Source organism: Diorhabda carinulata, chromosome 11 (genome assembly GCF_026250575.1).
Source record: "Diorhabda carinulata isolate Delta chromosome 11, icDioCari1.1, whole genome shotgun sequence".
Taxonomy (NCBI): Eukaryota; Metazoa; Arthropoda; class Insecta; order Coleoptera; family Chrysomelidae; genus Diorhabda; species Diorhabda carinulata.
Window position 1 is genome coordinate 13,520,021 of NC_079470.1, and position 23,829 is coordinate 13,543,849.

At 34.9% G+C, this 23,829-nt stretch overlaps 1 protein-coding gene across 1 annotated transcript in view; it reads right to left on the reverse strand.

The window, feature by feature from the left end:
- Positions 1 to 5,599: 5,599 nt before the first annotated feature.
- LOC130899557 (dorsal root ganglia homeobox protein) overlaps positions 5,600 to 23,829 on the reverse strand; it is a 79,336-nt gene continuing 61,106 nt past the window's right edge. The window contains exons 6-7 of the mRNA XM_057809573.1: positions 14,279 to 14,409; positions 5,600 to 8,967 (exon numbers count right to left, since the gene is read on the reverse strand). Of these exons, the coding sequence (XP_057665556.1) occupies positions 8,624 to 8,967; positions 14,279 to 14,409 (475 nt within the window). The 3' untranslated portion in view covers positions 5,600 to 8,623. The remainder of the gene's footprint in view (positions 8,968 to 14,278; positions 14,410 to 23,829) is intronic.

Consider the following 23,829-nt stretch of genomic DNA (forward strand, 5'->3'; position numbering starts at 1 on the left):
AGATATGGAAACCATGGAACCGAGTGTACTTGAAATCAAAATCAGCGGCGGCGTTTCCAGTCGAACGATTGGTGGTGGTGAGTTTTTAAGGGTAAAAAACGGTTTATCTGGTTTTCCGGTAAAACTATGAGTTCTATGGAAAAAAGTCAAATACAAAAGTTGTAGGTAATGAGAAGACCTACAACTTTTGTATCAACAACTTTTTCACATAACCTCAAATTTTATTTGAAAAAGTGAAATAACCAATTTTTTGGTTTTTTATTTTTTGAATCATTATATCTCAGAAACAGTGGCTTGTAGGAAAAAAAGTATTAATACGTTTTTTGTAGATAATTTTATGGTCTACAATTTTTGTCTAAGGTATTTTTATGATAAAACTCACCGTTTAGCTGAAAATTACTTAAAACTCATTTTTTTGACTTTGACCTTGAATAAATTTTTTTCCATTCACGGAAATGATGGGGAATATTCAAATTCTATGTTCAATTGTATTTTAAACAATTTTACTAATTTTCAGCTTGATGGAAATTTTTGTAACTTCGAATGTCTAAATTGACCGGATTATATCTTACTGATTCATGGGGATCGATAATTTTTGTTTATCGCGATTTCCGGAAAAACTAAAAGTCCTGTGGAAAACCGTCAGATAGCAAAGTTGTAGGTAATAAGAAGACCTACAACTTTTGTATCAACAACTTTTTCACATAACCTCAAATTTTATTTGAAAAAGTGAAATAACCAAATTTTTTGCTTTTTATTTTTTGAATCATTATATCTCAGAAACAGTGGCTTGTAGGAAAAAAAGTATTAATACGTTTTGGGTAGATAATTTTATGATCTACAATTTTCGTCTAAGGTATTTTTATGATAAAACTTACCGTTTTGCTGAAAATTGCAAAAACTCATTTTTTTTACATTTGACCTTGAATAAAATTTTTTCCATACACGGAAATGATGGGAAACATTCAAATTTTACATTCAAATGTATTTTAAACAATTTTACCGATTTTCACCTTGATTGGAATTTATATAGCTTCACTCTTATTTTTTGGTCTAATTTGACCGGACTAGGTCTTTAAAAACCACACAATTTGAAAAAATAGATCAAAAAAGCCGATATAATGAAAGTCAAAGGTCTAACAGAATAGATACTATAAGAAATTTTGATTAGTCAATTTTTTCCTTGTCAATAGTACAAAAATCTAACTATAATAGTCCAGTTCAAATAGACATATGACTTAACCAAAATTCGCACAGGGCTACAAATTGGCAGAAACGTTGAATACATCGTTATAAATGAAATGTGAAAAGTCCCCTTCGATCTTACTTCTGCAAAAATTTTTATTCAAGGTCAAAAGTACAAAATTAAGGTTTTTTCCATTTTTCTCGAAAACCGTAAGTTTTATCGTGAAAATACACGAAACAAAAATTGTAGATCATACAATTCTCTACAAAAATGATTCAGTCACTTTTTCTTCTATGACTCACCATTCGTGAGATATCGCGGTTTTAATCATTAGAAAATTCATATTTTACAAAATACGCCATAGTATTCTTTCCAGACTTTTTGTCTGACGACATATTTTTTGCAAAATAAATTCCCTTAACGACGCCGCTTTTGTGTATATACATCGAGCCTAATGGAATTGCCGACTGATGGTATTTGCCACCCGAATTTATGGATATTAATTTTCATGATATTTCATATTAATTGGTAACAACAAAGTAGGCGTATAGCGTTTATGGGAACGCGGGTGACTCGACGCTTTATCCTAATAATAATGACGGTTGTTACCGATGTCGATTTGTTGTTGTTGAATCGTGCTGGATTGGAATTGTTTTAATGTACGACGTAATTAACACTTTCTTCAAACTTATTTACGTCTGTTGTGCACTAGGTGGCGTTGTATGTCTTGTAAACTTTGCATTTGTTCAATTTCTATCACATAACCTAAACTTTAGACACATTGATAGTAATACCTCAAGCTGTCATCAATGTCTAAGTGACAGGTTTTTATTTTGAATTATTTTCTTTGCGAAAATAGTAGATTCTTTCAGTATTGTTGGGATTTTTGATACTGTCATTTAAAAAATTGACTACAAAGTTTGTTATTAAGACAAAGTCGTTCGTATTTGATGGTGAAATCGAGAGGCAGCATTGTCTTTACAAAAGTAATACCAACCCATGCATTTTTAGATAATGAATACCAAAATAAATGTTTCGGCACGTAATTATCGGTTAGTATTGACTAATTATTGATTTTACTTAGACCTAATAGAAATAGTATGTGTTTTTTATATTTTTAATTCACCCTTAAGATATAAATAACTCAATAAAATAAAAAATTTCGTCAAGAAACTCGAAATAATTTTTAAACGCCGCTATTTTCGCGGGCTTTGGAAGACGTCAATTGTCAAATACAGCATTTGTTTATTTCAAGTGTGACAGTTACTTTATAGGTTATAATATAGATAAAAGTCATAGAATAAAAGATTTTCGTCTATCAAGTCCCATAAGTAAAATTTTAAGGTTAGGAAAGAGGAAAAGTCGCTAGGGGTGATTTTGGAGCATACGTAATACTTGGACTCGATCTTATTTTATCTTATAGAGACTTTAATAATATATAATTGATTTTTTCAACGAATTTAGCGAATTTTTTATTCCACAAGGTTTAATCTAGCCAAATAAGAGCTAGGGGAGAGTAGGAATCATGAAAATGCTTATAAGTCCGGTTCTGCTCATCCGATTATTATAAATTTAATGTTGTTTGAAAAATATTTTCGTCTATCAAGTCCCATAAGTGAAATTTTAAGGTTAGGAAAGAGGAAAAGTCGCTAGGGGTGATTTTGGAGCAGGTTGAGTTCGGAAACTTTTTAGACACGCCTCGTAATACTTGGACTCGATCTTATTTTATCTTATAGAGACTTTAATAATATATAATTGATTTTTTCAACGAATTTAACGAATTTTTTATTCCATAAGGTTTAATCTAGCCAAATAAGTGCTAGGGGAGAGTGGGAATCATGAAAATGCCTGTAAGTCCGGTTCTGCTCAGCGGATTATTATAAATTTAATGTTGTTTGAAAGAGATTTTTGTCCACCAAATTGCACAAGTAAAACTTTATGGTTAGGAAACAGGAGAAGTCGCTAGGGGCCATTTTAAAGCAGGTTGAGTTCGGTAACTTTTTAGACACGCCTCGTAATACTTGAACTCGATCTTATTTTATCTTATAGAGACTATAATAATATATAATTGGTTTTTTCAACGAATTTTGTGAATTTTTTATTCCACAAGGTTTAATCTAGCCAAATAAGAGCTAGGAGAGAGTGGGAATCATGAAAATGCTTGTAAGTCCGGTTCTGCTCATCCGATTATTATAAATTTGATGTTGTTTGAAAAAGATTTTCGTCCATCAAGTCCCATAAGTGGAATTTTAAGGTTAGGAAAGAGGAAAAGTCGCTAGGGGTGATTTTGGAGCAGGTTGAGATCGGAAACTTTTTAGACACGCCTCGTAATACTTGGACTCGATCTTATTTTATCTTATAGAGACTTTAATAATATATAATTGATTTTTTCAACGAATTTAACGAATTTTTTATTCCACAAGGTTTAATCTAGCCAAATAAGTGCTAGGGGAGAGTGGGAATCATGAAAATGCCTGTAAGTCCGGTTCTGCTCAGCGGATTATTATAAATTTAATGTTGTTTGAAAGAGATTTTTGTCCTCCAAATTGCACAAGTAAAACTTTATGGTTAGGAAACAGGAGAAGTCGCTAGGGGCCATTTTAAAGCAGGTTGAGTTCGGTAACTTTTTAGACACGCCTCGTAATACTTGAACTCGATCTTATTTTATCTTATAGAGACTATAATAATATATAATTGGTTTTTCCAACGAATTTTGTGAATTTTTTATTCCACAAGGTTTAATCTAGCCAAATAAGAGCTAGGAGAGAGTGGGAATCATGAAAATGCTTGTAAGTCCGGTTCTGCTCATCCGATTATTATAAATTTGATGTTGTTTGAAAAAGATTTTCGTCCATCAAGTCCCATAAGTGGAATTTTAAGGTTAGGAAAGAGGAAAAGTCGCTAGGGGTGATTTTGGAGCAGGTTGAGATCGGAAACTTTTTAGACACGCCTCGTAATACTTGGACTCGATCTTATTTTATCTTATAGAGACTTTAATAATATATAATTGATTTTTTCAACGAATTTAACGAATTTTTTATTCCACAAGGTTTAATCTAGCCAAATAAGTGCTAGGGGAGAGTGGGAATCATGAAAATGCCTGTAAGTCCGGTTCTGCTCAGCGGATTATTATAAATTTGATGTTGTTCGAAAAGATTATCGTCCATCAAGTCCCGTAAATAAAATTTTAAGGTTAGGAAAGAGGAAAAGTCGCTAGGGGTCATTTTGGAGCATGTTGAGTTCGGAAACTTTTCATACACCCCTCGTAATACTTGGACTCGATCTTATTTTATCTTATAGAGACTTTAATAATATATAATCGATGTCTTCAACGAATTTTGCGAATTTTTTATTCCACAAGGTTTAGTTTATCCAAATAAGGGCTAGGGGAGAGTGGGAATCATGAAAATGCTTATAAGTCCGGTTCTGCTCAATAGATTATTATAAATTTGATGTTGTTCGAAAAAGATTTTCGTCTATCAAGTCCCATAAGTAAAATTTTGAGGTTAGGAAAGAGGAAAAGTCGCTAGGGGTGATTTTGGAGCAGGTTGAGTTCGGAAACTTTTCATACACGCCTCGTAATACTTGAACTCGATCTTATTTTATCTTATAGAGACTTTAATAATATATAATCGATGTCTTCAACGAATTTAGCGAATTTTTTATTCCACAAGGTTTAATCTAGCCAAATAAGAGCTAGGGGAGAGTGGGAATCATGAAAATGCTTATAAGTCCGGTTCTGCTCAATAGATTATTATAAATTTGATGTTGTTCGAAAAAGATTTTCGTCTATCAAGTCCCATAAGTAAAATTTTGAGGTTAGGAAAGAGGAAAAGTCGCTAGGGGTGATTTTGGAGCAGGTTGAGTTCGGAAACTTTTCATACACGCCTCGTAATACTTGAACTCGATCTTATTTTATCTTATAGAGACTTTAATAATATATAATCGATGTCTTCAACGAATTTAGCGAATTTTTTATTCCACAAGGTTTAATCTAGCCAAATAAGAGCTAGGGGAGAGTGGGAATCATGAAAATGCTTATAAGTCCGGTTCTGCTCAATAGATTATTATAAATTTGATGTTGTTCGAAAAAGATTTTATCCACTAGCTCAAAATATATAAATTCCATATAATATGTTAAGAAACGTGAATACTAGAGGACGAAAACCGCATATCTGAATATTTTTTCAATCGCGAGAAATCTTAAAAACTGCGACAATTTTTCTTCAAACGTCTGTTAGTCTGGTTCGTCCCAAAAAGTACTTAAATTGACCTACCTGCAATAACTTGAAATGTTCTTATTATTCTTATTACAACCGCTAGATGGCGTTATATATAATAAACCGCCACAATATGAATTATTGAACGAATCGCCATTTCGGTCGCAGCTAGGGTCAAATAAAACTCTTATCGTTCACTTCTTATTCTATTTTTTTACATATATTTGCCTCAATATAATACACGAACAGTAATAATTATAATAATAAATCACATCACAAAATCGGTAACTACTACAGAGGTCAAAGTGAACACTAAAAATTTATGTACAACAATTCATTTTAACCACTTTATGGTAACTTAAGCGACTATATTTAATGCTACGTTCACATACTCGGCTAATTTCCACGAGCTTATCGCCTTCGAACGCGCTCGCGAGCAACCAAACGTGTGAACGTACCTTAACATTTCTTTTTTTTTTAAATAAATTACTTTCTGCTCGCATTTTTGGTGCTAAGTTTACTTCGTAGCATAATTTAGTTGTGATATAATACGAGGAAACAAAATAAGTATAACAAAGTACAACTGAAATTAATCAGCTACAACTTTTAGTATCAAAATCAGCTCCGGTACACACCGTTCCGTTTTTACCGAAGCTACTGTATACGAATGTGGTTTCTGGGGGATTCGTATAAACCTGATTTGTTTCCGTTTGACTGTTTTAACGGCGACGATGATATTAAGCAAGCAGTGATTCAAAAAATGAATCAGATTTTTGTTGCAAGACTCGATGACGAATTTTGAGAAGGTTTGATTGGCGAATCCGGTCCTGGGAATCTTTTAGCGAGTTAGAGGCTGAATTTTGAAAAAAAAATTATAAAATATAGTTTGTGCAACTTGGGCAAATTTTTTTCGAGTCTAAAATGCTTTAATATTCAATTTAATAATTAATGCAGAAATAATATTTTTAATCAATTATCAAATTTTAGCGAATTAAAATTAAAATTGGAAAAAAATCGGACCCCCAAGCCGCAATTAACTAAAATATATCGCTTGGAATTTTTTTTTGTGCTTAGTAGCGAAATAATTCGCTAAAAGTTTCCCAGGACCGGATTCGCCAATTGTCGAAATTGTAATTTTAAAAAACCTTTTTAAAATTGGTCACAAACTTTCCGATTAATGATGAAAACTTTAGGCAGACATTCTGAAAAACGCGCGGAAATAAAGGAAACATATACAGGGTGTATCGATACTAATTCATTTTTGCTAGCTTCAGATTGTCCCTTTAAAAGTTATTAACCGTTGGGTATGAGCCGTCCCTGGCACACAGATAGTAGTGTAGAGTATTTTATCGGAATTATTTTTACATTTTTACATTTCCAAATTTTTCGCATCAAGTCCCGAAACACCTTGCATTGAATACTAAGTTTTTTTTTAAATTTATTTAGATTTTCCTTTTTATGTTAAAGTTAAGAACCTTTGGACCGCCCTAGGTATATTTTCTAGGTAGATTTTTCCTATTTTATGGATTTTATTGAAGATCTCTCACCAAAAAATATCTTTTCAGTTTAAATCCACCGCTTTTACGAGCCCCAATAAATTAGCTGATTAATTTCACTTTTTGTTTGTTACACTAGTTTCTCATAAAAACTACTACGGATTTTATTTTTCATAGAGAGTTTCCTATAAAAATATGACATAAAAAAAGCACAGATTCTCTGAATTAAAATTTGATTTCGAAATTTGAATACGTAAAATCTGGTTTGATCGATGGTTTATTTTTGAAGGAAGACCCTGTATAAATGAATTTTCGATTAGTTAATGAAACGAATCATTCGTGAAAAACCAAAAAATCAACGACAAGTATATATTTATTAATTTATCTGTTTACTATGTTAAAAGATTGCTGTAAAAAAGGTGAAAATTTTTTTCGAAATATAAAATATGCAAGTACAGAACAGGGTCGGCTTTAGTAATTTTTAGAAAGTTTAGAACTGAAAAAATTGTAATAAATTCATTTTAAAAGGATAGGGAATAAATAAATGGGTGGATATTTCGAAGGGGGGCTCCATCTCGAAGTTATTCCAAATTTTTTTGGATGGAGAAAATTAAAGACGCGATGTTACGGAAAAGCAAAGAGAAGAAGAAGATTGGAAAAGTAAAGAAGAGGAAAAAGGAAGTTGAGAGGTTGGAGCCAAAGAGGAATAACCGCAGAATTGAAAAAAAACTGAAGAAAATGGGTTTGAAAATACCAGTATACAAAAAAGGAGACTGCAAAAGTCGAACCCATTCATAGGAAGGTACCAAGGATGGTGAGGCCACCTAGAAATGATGGATAACACTGTAAAAATTTAGAAAATTTCAAGTAGAATGTGAGGAAAAAGGAAAAAAGGAAGACCACGAACCATATGGCATAAGAAGCTAGGAACCATCTCGAATTAGAAGGGAAGGTCAAGGAAAAACTTTGGAACAAGGTAAAAAGACATCGCTTGGTCCAAGAAACCGCTTGATCCTCGAATATCTTGTCAAATATGGCCGTGAATCTCGAGTATTAACAAAAAGAAACGAGACTCAAATTGGAGCAGTAGGAATGAAGATTGAAAGCAGCAACTAGAAACCATAGACTCTAAAACTGGTATATAATAGAAGATTTAGAAGTTGGAAGGTACCAAGGATGGTTAGGCCACTTAGAAACGATGAATAACACTGTAAAAATTTAGAAAATTTCAAGTAGAATGTGAGGAAAAAGGAAAAAAGGAAGACCACGAACCAAATGGCATAAGAAGCTAGGAACCATCTCTAATTAGAAGGGAAGGTCAAGGAAAAACTTTGGAACAAGGTAAAAAGACATCGCTTGGTCCAAGAAACCGCTTGATCCTCGAATATCTTGTCAAATATGGCCGTGAATCTCGAGTATTAACAAAAAGAAACGAGACTCAAATTGGAGCAGTAGGAATGAAGATTGAAAGCAGCAACTAGAAACCATAGACTCTAAAACTGGTATATAAGAGAAGATTTAGAAGTTGGAAGGTACCAAGGATGGTTAGGCCACTTAGAAACGATGAATAACACTGTAAAAATTTAGAAAATTTCAAGTAGAATGTGAGGAAAAAGGAAAAAAGGAAGACCACGAACCAAATGAGATAATATGTTAATTTATATCAAAACTTTCACCTTTTCACCAACTTTTCTTTAACCAACAATATCAACCGACTAATTTTATACCGAATGTTCTTTATTGGAGCTACGTTGCTCGGCGTTATTCGCCTCGGCGGATTCGTGTTTCCTCTGTAACGCTTGCAAAGTTAACGGCGGTAGAATTGGAAAATTCAATCCGGCTCCGGCGAAACCGGCGACTTGTTGAAAATTGGCTACGTGTTGTAGACTTTGTAATAACGCCGCCGAATGTTCTTGAGCTTTCCTTCTCAATTCGGCGACGCTAGACGAACGTTGATCTCCGCCGCCGCTCGGCGAAAGATCCGAAGCTTCGCTAGTCGCCAGAAGATTTGATGACAAACCAGACATCGGTTTGATCGGGCAGCAAGAACACAATCCCGGAAAACCTGAAACAAAACATTCAATTTTTCAATTTTGGGCGAATCACGAGCCAGAAACTCGCCGAAAATCTGGATCGATAGAAATGGGCGCAGTAATGGCCGAGAGGAGCTCGGTGTAGCGCTCGATATCGTCGTTAATAAATCTTCGTGAAGAAATTTTCAATCGCATAAATTGATATTTTTTTTCCCTCCGGAAAATTCTTAATAAATAATTTGACGTGCATCGTAATATAATAAAGATTTATCCCGAAATCCAGCGATGAATCCCGTAATTTTGTTAAGCGAAGGGCGCTTAAGTGTCCTCTATCCACTTAGCGGCAACGCATTTTGCCGTTTTGCACCTGGGAACTTTCCAATTTATCGACTGGCGGGATTTTCTTTCGGAATTTCATTAAAACCGTTTCGGGGATAATGTAATAACCAAAATGGGTTAAAAAATTGATGATTTGCGACGGTTCATTCGAAAAAATTCCTCTCCATTATCGAAAAATCTTTTTGGGAACAGGGAAAACAATCCGAGGGATATAAATCTTGCGAATTGGGCGCATTCAAACTTGTGTATTCAAAATGCGATTCGTGATTTTAGTTTTCGCGTTTTTCGATTATTAATTAATCGATTAGGACCTTGAGCTCTTTCGGTGCCAAAAAAAAGGAATATAGACAGTCCAAAGAGGTTATGAACCCCCCATAACTGGAATGAGAAGTGAAAGAAAGACTTTCGTGGTCAGTGAGTTTTGGAAATCTCAGACGACGTGATTTAGATGGTTTATTAAGGTCCTAGAAGGTGGTTGAACGCTTTCGACTAGCAAAACCAATGAAAATTTATTAAATAGAGATCAGAGATCAGAATGAGTCGATCGAAAAGAATCTTCTTTCAGAAAATGGCCGGAATTTTGGTCCAGGCGTTCCTGGAGGTGATTCCGACGTAGATGGGGGTAATTTTGATCGTTGATGATTCTTATTTTGAGAAAAAAAACGCGGCAATTATTTTTGAGGGTTAAAAAGATGTAATCAACGTTGGAAACAAGTGTTTGGATTTAAAACGATACTATAGACATAGACAACACAACGGGACAAATCACACCTAACCAAATAACAGTTTTATGCAACGTTTCGATTTCTCCAAGAATTTGGGCCACCTCGTGTGCCAGATTTAACTATATCCGACTTTTTTATGCGATTTTTCGTCACATATTTCTTCAAAAACGACGACGAAACGTTTCTAATTTTGATAAAAAAGTTTGCATCCGATGACAGAGCAAAATCGTAATTTTTGGGCCCGATTCGATGAAATTTTTGATTTTAGACTCACTCGGGCCACCTCGTGCGCCAGATTTAACTACGTTCGACTTTTTTATGCGATTTTTCGGCTCATATTTCTTCAAAAACGAAGTTGAAACGTTTATAATTTTGATCAAAAAAATTCGCAGCTAAAAACCGAGTAAAATCGTAATTTTTTGGCTCGATTCGATGAAATTTTTGATTTCAGACTCACTCGGGCCACTTCGTGCGCCAGATTTAACTACGTTCGACTTTTTTATGCGATTTTTCGGCTCATATTTCTTCAAAAACGAAGTTGAAACGTTTATAATTTTGATCAAAAAAATTCGCAGCTAAAAACCGAGTAAAATCGTAATTTTTTGGCTCGATTCGATGAAATTTTTGATTTTAGACTCACTCGGGCCACCTCGTGCGCCAGATTTAACTACGTTCGACTTTTTTATGCGATTTTTCGGCTCATATTTCTTCAAAAACGAAGTTGAAACGTTTATAATTTTGATCAAAAAAATTCGCAGCTAAAAACCGAGTAAAATCGTAATTTTTTGGCTCGATTCGATGAAATTTTTGATTTCAGACTCACTCGGGCCACTTCGTGCGCCAGATTTAACTACGTTCGACTTTTTTATGCGATTTTTCGGCTCATATTTTTTCAAAAACGAAGTTGAAACGTTTCTAATTTTGATCAAAATAATTCGCAGCTAAAGACAGAGCAAAATCGTAATTTTTGGGCTCGATTCGATGAAATTTTTGATTTCAGACTCACTCGGGCCACTTCGTGCGCCAGATTTAACTACGTTCGACTTTTTTATGCGATTTTTCGGCTCATATTTCTTCAAAAACGAAGTTGAAACGTTTCTAATTTTGATCAAAAAAATTCGCAGCTAAAAACCGAGTAAAATCGTAATTTTTTGGCTCGATTCGATGAAATTTTTGATTTCAGACTCACTCGGGCCACTTCGTGCGCCAGATTTAACTACGTTCGACTTTTTTATGCGATTTTTCGGCTCATATTTCTTCAAAAACGAAGTTGAAACGTTTCTAATTTTGATCAAAAAAATTCGCAGCTAAAAACCGAGTAAAATCGTAATTTTTTGGCTCGATTCGATGAAATTTTTGATTTCAGACTCACTCGGGCCACCTCGTGCGCCAGATTTAACTACTTTCGACTTTTTTATGCGATTTTTCGGCTCATATTTTTTCAAAAACGAAGTTGAAACGTTTCTAATTTTGATCAAAATAATTCGCACCTAAAGACAGAGCAAAATCGTAATTTTTGGGCTCGATTCGATGAAATTTTTGATTTCAGACTCACTCGGGCCACCTCGTGCGCCAGATTTAACTACGTTCGACTTTTTTATGCGATTTTTCGGCTCAAATTTCTTCAAAAACGACGATGAAACGTTTCTAATTTTGATCAAAATAATTCGCAGCTAAAGACAGAGCAAAATCGTAATTTTTGGGCTCGATTCGATGAAATTTTTGATTTCAGACTCACTCGGGCCACCTCGTGCGCCAGATTTAACTACGTTCGACTTTTTTATGCGATTTTTCGGCTCAAATTTCTTCAAAAACGACGATGAAACGTTTCTAATTTTGATCAAAATAATTCGCAGCTAAAGACAGAGCAAAATCGTAATTTTTGGGCTCGATTCGATGAAATTTTTGATTTCAGACTCACTCGGGCCACTTCGTGCGCCAGATTTAACTACGTTCGACTTTTTTATGCGATTTTTCGGCTCAAATTTCTTCAAAAACGACGATGAAACGTTTCTAATTTTGATCAAAATAATTCGCAGCTAAAGACAGAGCAAAATCGTAATTTTTGGGCTCGATTCGATGAAATTTTTGATTTCAGACTCACTCGGGCCACTTCGTGCGCCAGATTTAACTACGTTCGACTTTTTTATGCGATTTTTCGGCTCATATTTTTTCAAAAACGAAGTTGAAACGTTTCTAATTTTGATCAAAATAATTCGCACCTAAAGACAGAGCAAAATCGTAATTTTTGGGCTCGATTCGATGAAATTTTTGATTTCAGACTCACTCGGGCCACTTCGTGCGCCAGATTTAACTACGTTCGACTTTTTTATGCGATTTTTCGGCTCATATTTCTTCAAAAACGAAGTTGAAACGTTTATAATTTTGATCAAAAAAATTCGCAGCTAAAAACCGAGTAAAATCGTAATTTTTTGGCTCGATTCGATGAAATTTTTGATTTCAGACTCACTCGGGCCACTTCGTGCGCCAGATTTAACTACGTTCGACTTTTTTATGCGATTTTTCGGCTCATATTTTTTCAAAAACGAAGTTGAAACGTTTCTAATTTTGATCAAAATAATTCGCAGCTAAAGACAGAGCAAAATTGTAATTTTTGGGCTCGATTCGATGAAATTTTTGATTTTAGACTCACTCGGGCCACCTCGTGCGCCAGATTTAACTACGTTCGACTTTTTTATGCGATTTTTCGGCTCATATTTTTTCAAAAACGAAGTTGAAACGTTTCTAATTTTGATCAAAATAATTCGCAGCTAAAGACAGAGCAAAATCGTAATTTTTGGGCTCGATTCGATGAAATTTTTGATTTCAGACTCACTCGGGCCACTTCGTGCGCCAGATTTAACTACGTTCGACTTTTTTATGCGATTTTTCGGCTCAAATTTCTTCAAAAACGAAGTTGAAACGTTTCTAATTTTGATCAAAAAAATTCGCAGCTAAAAACCGAGTAAAATCGTAATTTTTTGGCTCGATTCGATGAAATTTTTGATTTTAGACTCACTCGGGCCACCTCGTGCGCCAGATTTAACTACGTTCGACTTTTTTATGCGATTTTTCGGCTCATATTTTTTCAAAAACGAAGTTGAAACGTTTCTAATTTTGATCAAAAAAATTCGCAGCTAAAAACCGAGTAAAATCGTAATTTTTTGGCTCGATTCGATGAAATTTTTGATTTCAGACTCACTCGGGCCACCTCGTGCGCCAGATTTAACTACGTTCGACTTTTTTATGCGATTTTTCGGCTCAAATTTCTTCAAAAACGAAGTTGAAACGTTTCTAATTTTGATCAAAAAAATTCGCAGCTAAAAACCGAGTAAAATCGTAATTTTTTGGCTCGATTCGATGAAATTTTTGATTTCAGACTCACTCGGGCCACCTCGTGCGCCAGATTTAACTACGTTCGACTTTTTTATGCGATTTTTCGGCTCAAATTTCTTCAAAAACGAAGTTGAAACGTTTCTAATTTTGATCAAAAAAATTCGCAGCTAAAAACCGAGTAAAATCGTAATTTTTGGGCTCGATTCGACGAAATTTTTGATTTCAGACTCACTCGGGCCACCTCGTGCGCCAGATTTAACTACGTTCGACTTTTTTATGCGATATTTCGGCTCATATTTTTTCAAAAACGAAGTTGAAACGTTTCTAATTTTGATCAAAAAAATTCGCAGCTAAAAACCGAGTAAAATCGTAATTTTTTGGCTCGATTCGATGAAATTTTTGATTTCAGACTCACTCGGGCCACTTCGTGCGCCAGATTTAACTACGTTTGACTTTTTCATGCGATTTTTCGGCTCAAATTTCTTCAAAAACGACGACGAAACGCTTCTAATTTTGATCAAAAAAATTCGCAGCTAAAAACCGAGTAAAATCGTAATTTTTTGGCTCGATTCGATGAAATTTTTGATTTCAGACTCACTCGGGCCACTTCGTGCGCCAGATTTAACTACGTTTGACTTTTTCATGCGATTTTTCGGCTCAAATTTCTTCAAAAACGACGACGAAACGCTTCTAATTTTGATCAAAAAAGTTTGCATCCGATGACAGAGCAAAATCGTAATTTTTGGGCTCGATTCGATGAAATTTTTGATTTTAGACTCACTCGGGCCACTTCGTGCGCCAGATTTAACTACGTCAGACCTTTTTATGCGACTCAAAATATTCGAAACGAAATACTGGCTCTATTATTGTCGGTTATATTCACTTTTAAATGTTTTCCATTTAAAAAAAAACATCAAATGAACTCAATATTTGATAGACTCACCTTTAAGTGTTGGGAATAGAGGTGGGGAAAACTGCGAAGAAAGATGCGACGCCAGATGCGGCGAAAAAAATAACGGCGGCGTATTCCGTGCGCCCGAACCGTCTAAAACTGGTCTGAATCCACCGGAATGACTGAAACAAAAACAAGGTTACTCTCAACACCATTTTTTTCAAGACTATTAACAATTTTCTTAACCTGACCGTATTATCGAATTCAATATCGGCAAAATTCATATAAATAATGGGTTTTTCCCTAATCCCTTAAAGCTGACTTTCAGGCCTATTTTAAAATTAATAACTTGTCAGTCGAAGCAATGATTCGGCCACCAAAAAATAATGGATGCCATCAAAAACGATTACAGAAAAAAATCTCATTGAAGGGCAATTTAAAGCCCCGCCGTTCCCTGGAGTATCTCCTTCGACGAAATACTCGATAATAAGGGTTGGTTAGACAATTTTTCAACGTTACCCACCTCCGAACCTTCCATTTAAATCCTCAACAACTCTTAGGTACCAACAGAAAGATAAAACTACTAAAAATAAAGCGCGGACTTCGAAATTTGTATCGACTAGAATTAAATTATTAAATTCTTAGTTGAAAGACTCTGGAATTGTATTCGTGGTTCACAATTTTTAGTTTAACGTTCCATGGATAGAAACTGTCTTAACAGTTGTTGAAGATGTCGAAGAACATGATTCCTCCACACCAACTGAGTCTTTTGGTACGAACCAATACGGAACTAGATGAAGATTTTGCTTCCCCGTAACCATCAGATCTTTACGAAGAGGATCTGATGAACCAGCTGGTAATTTTGATAAATATTCCTAAGCCTTCGATACTTTTTGTTGGTAAGCACATTTCGACTGTCTTTGGTATGTTTAACTTCATTTATAACGAAGAACTACAGTCGGTTTTCCTCCAGGTATCATATACACTACGACTCGAAGGTTTTATTGCATCAACTCCTGGTTAATAGCCGGGAAATCTAGAGTTTATATCATTTATCGACGTGCAGGTTGATCTGGTTCAACAGTTGAAGAAGATGATTCCTCCACACCAACTGAGTCTTCTGGTACGAACCAATACGGAACTAGAGGAAGATTTTGCTTCCCCGTAACCATCAGATCTTTACGAAGAGGATCTGATGAACCAGCTGGTAATTTTGATAAATATTCCTAAGCCTTCGATACTTTTTGTTGGTAAGCACATTTCGACTGTCTTTGGTATGTTTAACTTCATTTATAACGAAGAACTACAGTCGGTTTTCCTCCAGGTATCATATACACTACGACTCGAAGGTTTTATTGCATCAACTCCTGGTTAATAGCCGGGAAATCCAGAGTTTACATCATTTATCGACGTGCAGGTTGATCTGGTTCAACAGTTGAAGAAGATGATTCCTCCACACCAACTGAGTCTTCTGGTACGAACCAATACGGAACTAGAGGAAGATTTTGCTTCCCCGTAACCATCAGATCTTTACGAAGAGGATCTGATGAACCAGCTGGTAATTTTGATAAATATTCCTAAGCCTTCGATACTTTTTGTTGGTAAGCACATTTTAACTGTCATTGGTATGTTTAACCTCATTTATAAGGAAGAACTACAGTCGGTTTTCCTCCAGGTATCATATACACTACGACTCGAAGGTTTTATTGCATCAACTCCTGGTTAATAGCCGGGAAATCCAGAGTTTACATCATTTATCGACGTGCAGGTTGATCTGGTTCAGCAGTTGAAGAAGATTATTCCTCCACACCAACTGAGTCTTCTGGTACGAACCAACACGAAACTAGCCGAAGATTTTGTTTCCACGTAACCATGAGATCTTTACGAAGAGGATCTGATGAACCAGCTGGTAATTTTGATAAATATTCCTAAGCCTTCGATACTTTTTGTTGGTAAGCACATTTTAACTGTCATTGGTATGTTTAACCTCATTTATAAGGAAGAACTACAGTCGGTTTTCCTCCAGGTATCATATACACTACGACTCGAAGGTTTTATTGCATCAACTCCTGGTTAATAGCCGGGAAATCCAGAGTTTACATCATTTATCGACGTGCAGGTTGATCTGGTTCAACAGTTGAAGAAGATGATTCCTCCACACCAACTGAGTCTTCTGGTACGAACCAATACGAAAGTAGCCGAAGATTTTGCTGCCACGTAACCATCAGATCTTTACGAAGAGGATCTGATGAACCAGCTGGTAATTTTGATAAATATTCCTAAGCCTTCGATACTTTTTGTTGGTAAGCACATTTCGACTGTCTTTGGTATGTTTAACTTCATTTATAACGAAGAACTACAGTCGGTTTTCCTCCAGGTATCATATACACTACGACTCGAAGGTTTTATTGCATCAACTCCTGGTTAATAGCCGGGAAATCCAGAGTTTACATCATTTATCGACGTGCAGGTTGATCTGGTTCAACAGTTGTAGAAGATGATTCCTCCACACCAACTGAGTCTTCTGGTACGAACCAATACGGAACTAGAGGAAGATTTTGCTTCCCCGTAACCATCAGATCTTTACGAAGAGGATCTGATGAACCAGCTGGTAATTTTGATAAATATTCCTAAGCCTTCGATACTTTTTGTTGGTAAGCACATTTTAACTGTCATTGGTATGTTTAACCTCATTTATAAGGAAGAACTACAGTCGGTTTTCCTCCAGGTATCATATACACTACGACTCGAAGGTTTTATTGCATCAACTCCTGGTTAATAGCCGGGAAATCCAGAGTTTACATCATTTATCGACGTGCAGGTTGATCTGGTTCAGCAGTTGAAGAAGATTATTCCTCCACACCAACTGAGTCTTCTGGTACGAACCAACACGAAACTAGCCGAAGATTTTGTTTCCACGTAACCATGAGATCTTTACGAAGAGGATCTGATGAACCAGCTGGTAATTTTGATAAATATTCCTAAGCCTTCGATACTTTTTGTTGGTAAGCACATTTTAACTGTCATTGGTATGTTTAACCTCATTTATAAGGAAGAACTACAGTCGGTTTTCCTCCAGGTATCATATACACTACGACTCGAAGGTTTTATTGCATCAACTCCTGGTTAATAGCCGGGAAATCCAGAGTTTACATCATTTATCGACGTGCAGGTTGATCTGGTTCAACAGTTGTAGAAGATGATTCCTCCACACCAACTGAGTCTTCTGGTACGAACCAATACGAAACTAGCCGAAGATTTTGCTGCCACGTAACCATGAGATCTTTACGAAGAGGATCTGATGAACCAGCTGGTAATTTTGATAAATATTCCTAAGCCTTCGATACTTTTTGTTGGTAAGCACATTTCGACTGTCTTTGGTATGTTTAACTTCATTTATAACGAAGAACTACAGTCGGTTTTCCTCCAGGTATCATATACACTACGACTCGAAGGTTCTATTGCATCAACTCCTGGTTAATAGCCGGGAAATCCAGAGTTTACATCATTTATCGACGTGCAGGTTGATCTGGTTCAACAGTTGTAGAAGATGATTCCTCCACACCAACTGAGTCTTCTGGTACGAACCAACACGAAACTAGCCGAAGATTTTGTTTCCACGTAACCATGAGATCTTTACGAAGAGGATCTGATGGGAGAGCAAAACTTATTGTTTCCTTTTGGAACTCCTCAGACACGATTTATATTTAGTATCGGAATTTTAGGGGGTCGATAGTTTTTCTAAGAAAATTGCCTGCACTATAAAGCGTGACATCATCATTTGGTTAGATTGGAGATTGAAACTTCCAAACCTTCCTCGACTTGATGGATTGGTGGGTTTTGAGTGCGTGATGTTGTACAATTAACAAGTGTTTAAATTAATTACGGACACTAATTAACGTCCTCTGCCGTTCCAGATATAATGTTATTTTGGGATCTTAATTGGCGTTAATGAATAGCAGTTGTTATTTTGTAAATATTTGATGTTGAACGTTTTCGGTGTCTTTTTGTTGTTGTCGAGATGTTCGCGTGGAAACGAGATCGATCTTGATTAAAATATTATGCGTTAATAGCGGCGTTGGAAAAATCGGATCGTTAATTCGCTTTGTAGTCGTCGTCCCCGACAATTACAATATGGAACAAGCCCGAAAATCGTCCCTTATGGTCCTAAAGTCACTTTTATGTGAACTTAAACGTATTACATCATTCGACAATGTTCATCGGTTCATTGTCTTCACTACGGGCAATGGAAAATCGGATGTTGAGAAAAAGGAGCACTCTACTTCCTGTTTGAGAGTCACTTCCGTACACGCATGTGCTAGTTTCCGGACATTAACATTTTCTCTTCGGTTTCCATTACAGGGTAGTAATGGGAATAGTGACAAACTTGATTTGGGTTACGTGAATTCGAAAAGTGGAAAAAATATGGAAAGAAAATGAATTAAAATGAATGTAATATCGGATGAAAACTGTTCTGGGAGGATTTTTCTTGACTATCTCTCATCTAAAGAGTCGTAGTTCCATCAGGAATCATCTATGAATCCTTTTAATAAAAAAGAAGCTTTGTAATTATCCTAAAGTTGATTCAAACGAATGGGAGTTGTTCTGGAAGGATTTTTCTTGAATATCTCTCATCTAAAGAGTCGTAGTTCCATCAGGAATCATCTATGAATCCTTTTAATAAAAAAGAAGCTTTGTAATTATCCTAAAGTTGATTCAAACGAATGGGAGTTGTTCTGGAAGGATTTTTCTTGAATATCTCTCATCTAAAGAGTCGTAGTTCCATCAGGAATCATCTGTGAATCCTTTTAATAAAAAAGAAGCTTTGTAATTATCCTAAAGTTGATTCAAACGAATGGGAGTTGTTCTGGAAGGATTTTTCTTGACTACCTCTCATCTAAAGAGCCGTAGTTCCATCAGGAATCATCTGTGAATCCTTTTAATAAAAAAGAAGCTTTGTAATTATCCTAAAGTTGATTCAAACGAATGGGAGTTGTTCAGGAAGGATTTTTCTTGAATATCTCTCATCTAAAGAGTCGTAGTTCCATCAGGAATCATCTATGAATCCTTTTAATAAAAAAGAAGCTTTGTAATTATCCTAAAGTTGATTCAAACGAATGGGAGTTGTTCTGGAAGGATTTTTCTTGAATATCTCTCATCTAAAGAGTCGTAGTTCCATCAGGAATCATCTATGAATCCTTTTAATAAAAAAGAAGCTTTGTAATTATCCTAAAGTTGATTCAAACGAATGGGAGTTGTTCTGGAAGGATTTTTCTTGACTACCTCTCATCTAAAGAGTCGTAGTTCCATCAGGAATCATCTATGAATCCTTTTAATAAAAAAGAAGCTTTGTAATTATCCTAAAGTTGATTCAAACGAATGGGAGTTGTTCTGGAAGGATTTTTCTTGAATATCTCTCATCTAAAGAGTCGTAGTTCCATCAGGAATCATCTATGAATCCTTTTAATAAAAAAGAAGCTTTGTAATTATCCTAAACTTGATTTAAACGAATGGGAGTTGTTCTGGAAGGATTTTTCTTGAATATCTCTCATCTAAAGAGTCGTAGTTCCATCAGGAATCATCTATGAATCCTTTTAATAAAAAAGAAGCTTTGTAATTATCCCAAAGTTGATTCAAACGAATGGGAGTTGTTCTGGAAGGATTTTTCTTGAATATCTCTCATCTAAAGAGTCGTAGTTCCATCAGGAATCATCTATGAATCCTTTTAATAAAAAAGAAGCTTTGTAATTATCCTAAAGTTGATTCAAACGAATGGGAGTTGTTCTGGAAGGATTTTTCTTGACTACCTCTCATCTAAAGAGTCGTAGTTCCATCAGGAATCATCTATGAATCCTTTTAATAAAAAAGAAGCTTTGTAATTATCCTAAAGTTGATTCAAACGAATGGGAGTTGTTCTGGAAGGATTTTTCTTGAATATCTCTCATCTAAAGAGTCGTAGTTCCATCAGGAATCATCTATGAATCCTTTTAATAAAAAAGAAGCTTTGTAATTATCCTAAAGTTGATTCAAACGAATGGGAGTTGTTCTGGAAGGATTTTTCTTGACTACCTCTCATCTAAAGAGCCGTAGTTCCATCAGGAATCATCTATGAATCCTTTTAATAAAAAAGAAGCTTTGTAATTATCCTAAAGTTGATTCAAACGAATGGGAGTTGTTCTGGAAGGATTTTTCTTGACTACCTCTCATCTAAAGAGCCGTAGTTCCATCAGGAATCATCTATGAATCCTTTTAATAAAAAAGAAGCTTTGTAATTATCCTAAAGTTGATTCAAACGAATGGGAGTTGTTCTGGAAGGATTTTTCTTGAATATCTCTCATCTAAAGAGTCGTAGTTCCATCAGGAATCATCTATGAATCCTTTTAATAAAAAAGAAGCTTTGTAATTATCCTAAAGTTGATTCAAACGAATGGGAGTTGTTCTGGAAGGATTTTTCTTGAATATCTCTCATCTAAAGAGTCGTAGTTCCATCAGGAATCATCTATGAATCCTTTTAATAAAAAAGAAGCTTTGTAATTATCCTAAAGTTGATTCAAACGAATGGGAGTTGTTCTGGAAGGATTTTTCTTGAATATCTCTCATCTAAAGAGTCGTAGTTCCATCAGGAATCATCTATGAATCCTTTTAATAAAAAAGAAGCTTTGTAATTATCCTAAAGTTGATTCAAACGAATGGGAGTTGTTCTGGAAGGATTTTTCTTGACTACCTCTCATCTAAAGAGTCGTAGTTCCATCAGGAATCATCTATGAATCCTTTTAATAAAAAAGAAGCTTTGTAATTATCCTAAAGTTGATTCAAACGAATGGGAGTTGTTCTGGAAGGATTTTTCTTGAATATCTCTCATCTAAAGAGTCGTAGTTCCATCAGGAATCATCTATGAATCCTTTTAATAAAAAAGAAGCTTTGTAATTATCCTAAAGTTGATTCAAACGAATGGGAGTTGTTCTGGAAGGATTTTTCTTGACTACCTCTCATCTAAAGAGCCGTAGTTCCATCAGGAATCATCTATGAATCCTTTTAATAAAAAAGAAGCTTTGTAATTATCCTAAAGTTGATTCAAACGAATGGGAGTTGTTCTGGAAGGATTTTTCTTGACTACCTCTCATCTAAAGAGCCGTAGTTCCATCAGGAATCATCTATGAATCCTTTTAATAAAAAAGAAGCTTTGTAATTATCCTAAAGTTGATTCAAACGAATGGGAGTTGTTCTGGAAGGATTTTTCTTGAATATCTCTCATCTAAAGAGTCGTAGTTCCATCAGGAATCATCTATGAATCCTTTTAATAAAAAAGAAGCTTTGTAATTATCCTAAAGTTGATTCAAACGAATGGGAGTTGTTCTGGAAGGATTTTTCTTGAATATCTCTCATCTAAAGAGTCGTAGTTCCATCAGGAATCATCTATGAATCCTTTTAATAAAAAAGAAGCTTTGTAATTATCCTAAAGTTGATTCAAACGAATGGGAGTTGTTCTGGAAGGATTTTTCTTGACTACCTCTCATCTAAAGAGTCGTAGTTCCATCAGGAATCATCTATGAATCCTTTTAATAAAAAAGAAGCTTTGTAATTATCCTAAAGTTGATTCAAACGAATGGGAGTTGTTCTGGAAGGATTTTTCTTGAATATCTCTCATCTAAAGAGTCGTAGTTCCATCAGGAATCATCTATGAATCCTTTTAATAAAAAAGAAGCTTTGTAATTATCCTAAACTTGATTTAAACGAATGGGAGTTGTTCTGGAAGGATTTTTCTTGAATATCTCTCATCTAAAGAGTCGTAGTTCCATCAGGAATCATCTATGAATCCTTTTAATAAAAAAGAAGCTTTGTAATTATCCCAAAGTTGATTCAAACGAATGGGAGTTGTTCTGGAAGGATTTTTCTTGAATATCTCTCATCTAAAGAGCCGTAGTTCCATCAGGAATCATCTATGAATCCTTTTAATAAAAAAGAAGCTTTGTAATTATCCTAAAGTTGATTCAAACGAATGGGAGTTGTTCTGGAAGGATTTTTCTTGACTACCTCTCATCTAAAGAGCCGTAGTTCCATCAGGAATCATCTATGAATCCTTGTAATAAAAAAGAAGCTTTGTAATTATCCTAAAGTTGATTCAAACGAATGGGAGTTGTTCTGGAAGGATTTTTCTTGACTACCTCTCATCTAAAGAGTCGTAGTTCCATCAGGAATCATCTATGAATCCTTTTAATAAAAAAGAAGCTTTGTAATTATCCTAAAGTTGATTCAAACGAATGGGAGTTGTTCTGGAAGGATTTTTCTTGACTACCTCTCATCTAAAGAGTCGTAGTTCCATCAGGAATCATCTATGAATCCTTTTAATAAAAAAGAAGCTTTGTAATTATCCTAAAGTTGATTCAAACGAATGGGAGTTGTTCTGGAAGGATTTTTCTTGAATATCTCTCATCTAAAGAGTCGTAGTTCCATCAGGAATCATCTATGAATCCTTTTAATAAAAAAGAAGCTTTGTAATTATCCTAAACTTGATTCAAACGAATGGGAGTTGTTCTGGAAGGATTTTTCTTGAATATCTCTCATCTAAAGAGTCGTAGTTCCATCAGGAATCATCTATGAATCCTTTTAATAAAAAAGAAGCTTTGTAATTATCCTAAACTTGATTTAAACGAATGGGAGTTGTTCTGGAAGGATTTTTCTTGAATATCTCTCATCTAAAGAGTCGTAGTTCCATCAGGAATCATCTATGAATCTTTTTAATAAAAAAGAAGCTTTGTAATTATCCTAAAGTTGATTCAAACGAATGGGAGTTGTTCTGGAAGGATTTTTCTTGAATATCTCTCATCTAAAGTGCCGTAGTTCCATCAGGAATCATCTATGAATCCTTTTAATAAAAAAGAAGCTTTGTAATTATCCTAAAGTTGATTCAAACGAATGGGAGTTGTTCTGGAAGGATTTTTCTTGAATATCTCTCATCTAAAGAGTCGTAGTTCCATCAGGAATCATCTATGAATCCTTTTAATAAAAAAGAAGCTTTGTAATTATCCTAAAGTTGATTCAAACGAATGGGAGTTGTTCTGGAAGGATTTTTCTTGAATATCTCTCATCTAAAGAGTCGTAGTTCCATCAGGAATCATCTATGAATCCTTTTAATAAAAAAGAAGCTTTGTAATTATCCTAAAGTTGATTCAAACGAATGGGAGTTGTTCTGGAAGGATTTTTCTTGAATATCTCTCATCTAAAGTGCCGTAGTTCCATCAGGAATCATCTATGAATCCTTTTAATAAAAAAGAAGCTTTGTAATTATCCTAAAGTTGATTCAAATGAATGGGAGTTGTTCTGGAAGGATTTTTCTTGAATATCTCTCATCTAAAGAGTCGTAGTTCCATCAGGAATCATCTATGAATCCTTTTAATAAAAAAGAAGCTTTGTAATTATCCTAAAGTTGATTCAAACGAATGGGAGTTGTTCTGGAAGGATTTTTCTTGAATATCTCTCATCTAAAGAGTCGTAGTTCCATCAGGAATCATCTATGAATCCTTTTAATAAAAAAGAAGCTTTGTAATTATCCTAAAGTTGATTCAAACGAATGGGAGTTGTTCTGGAAGGATTTTTTTTGA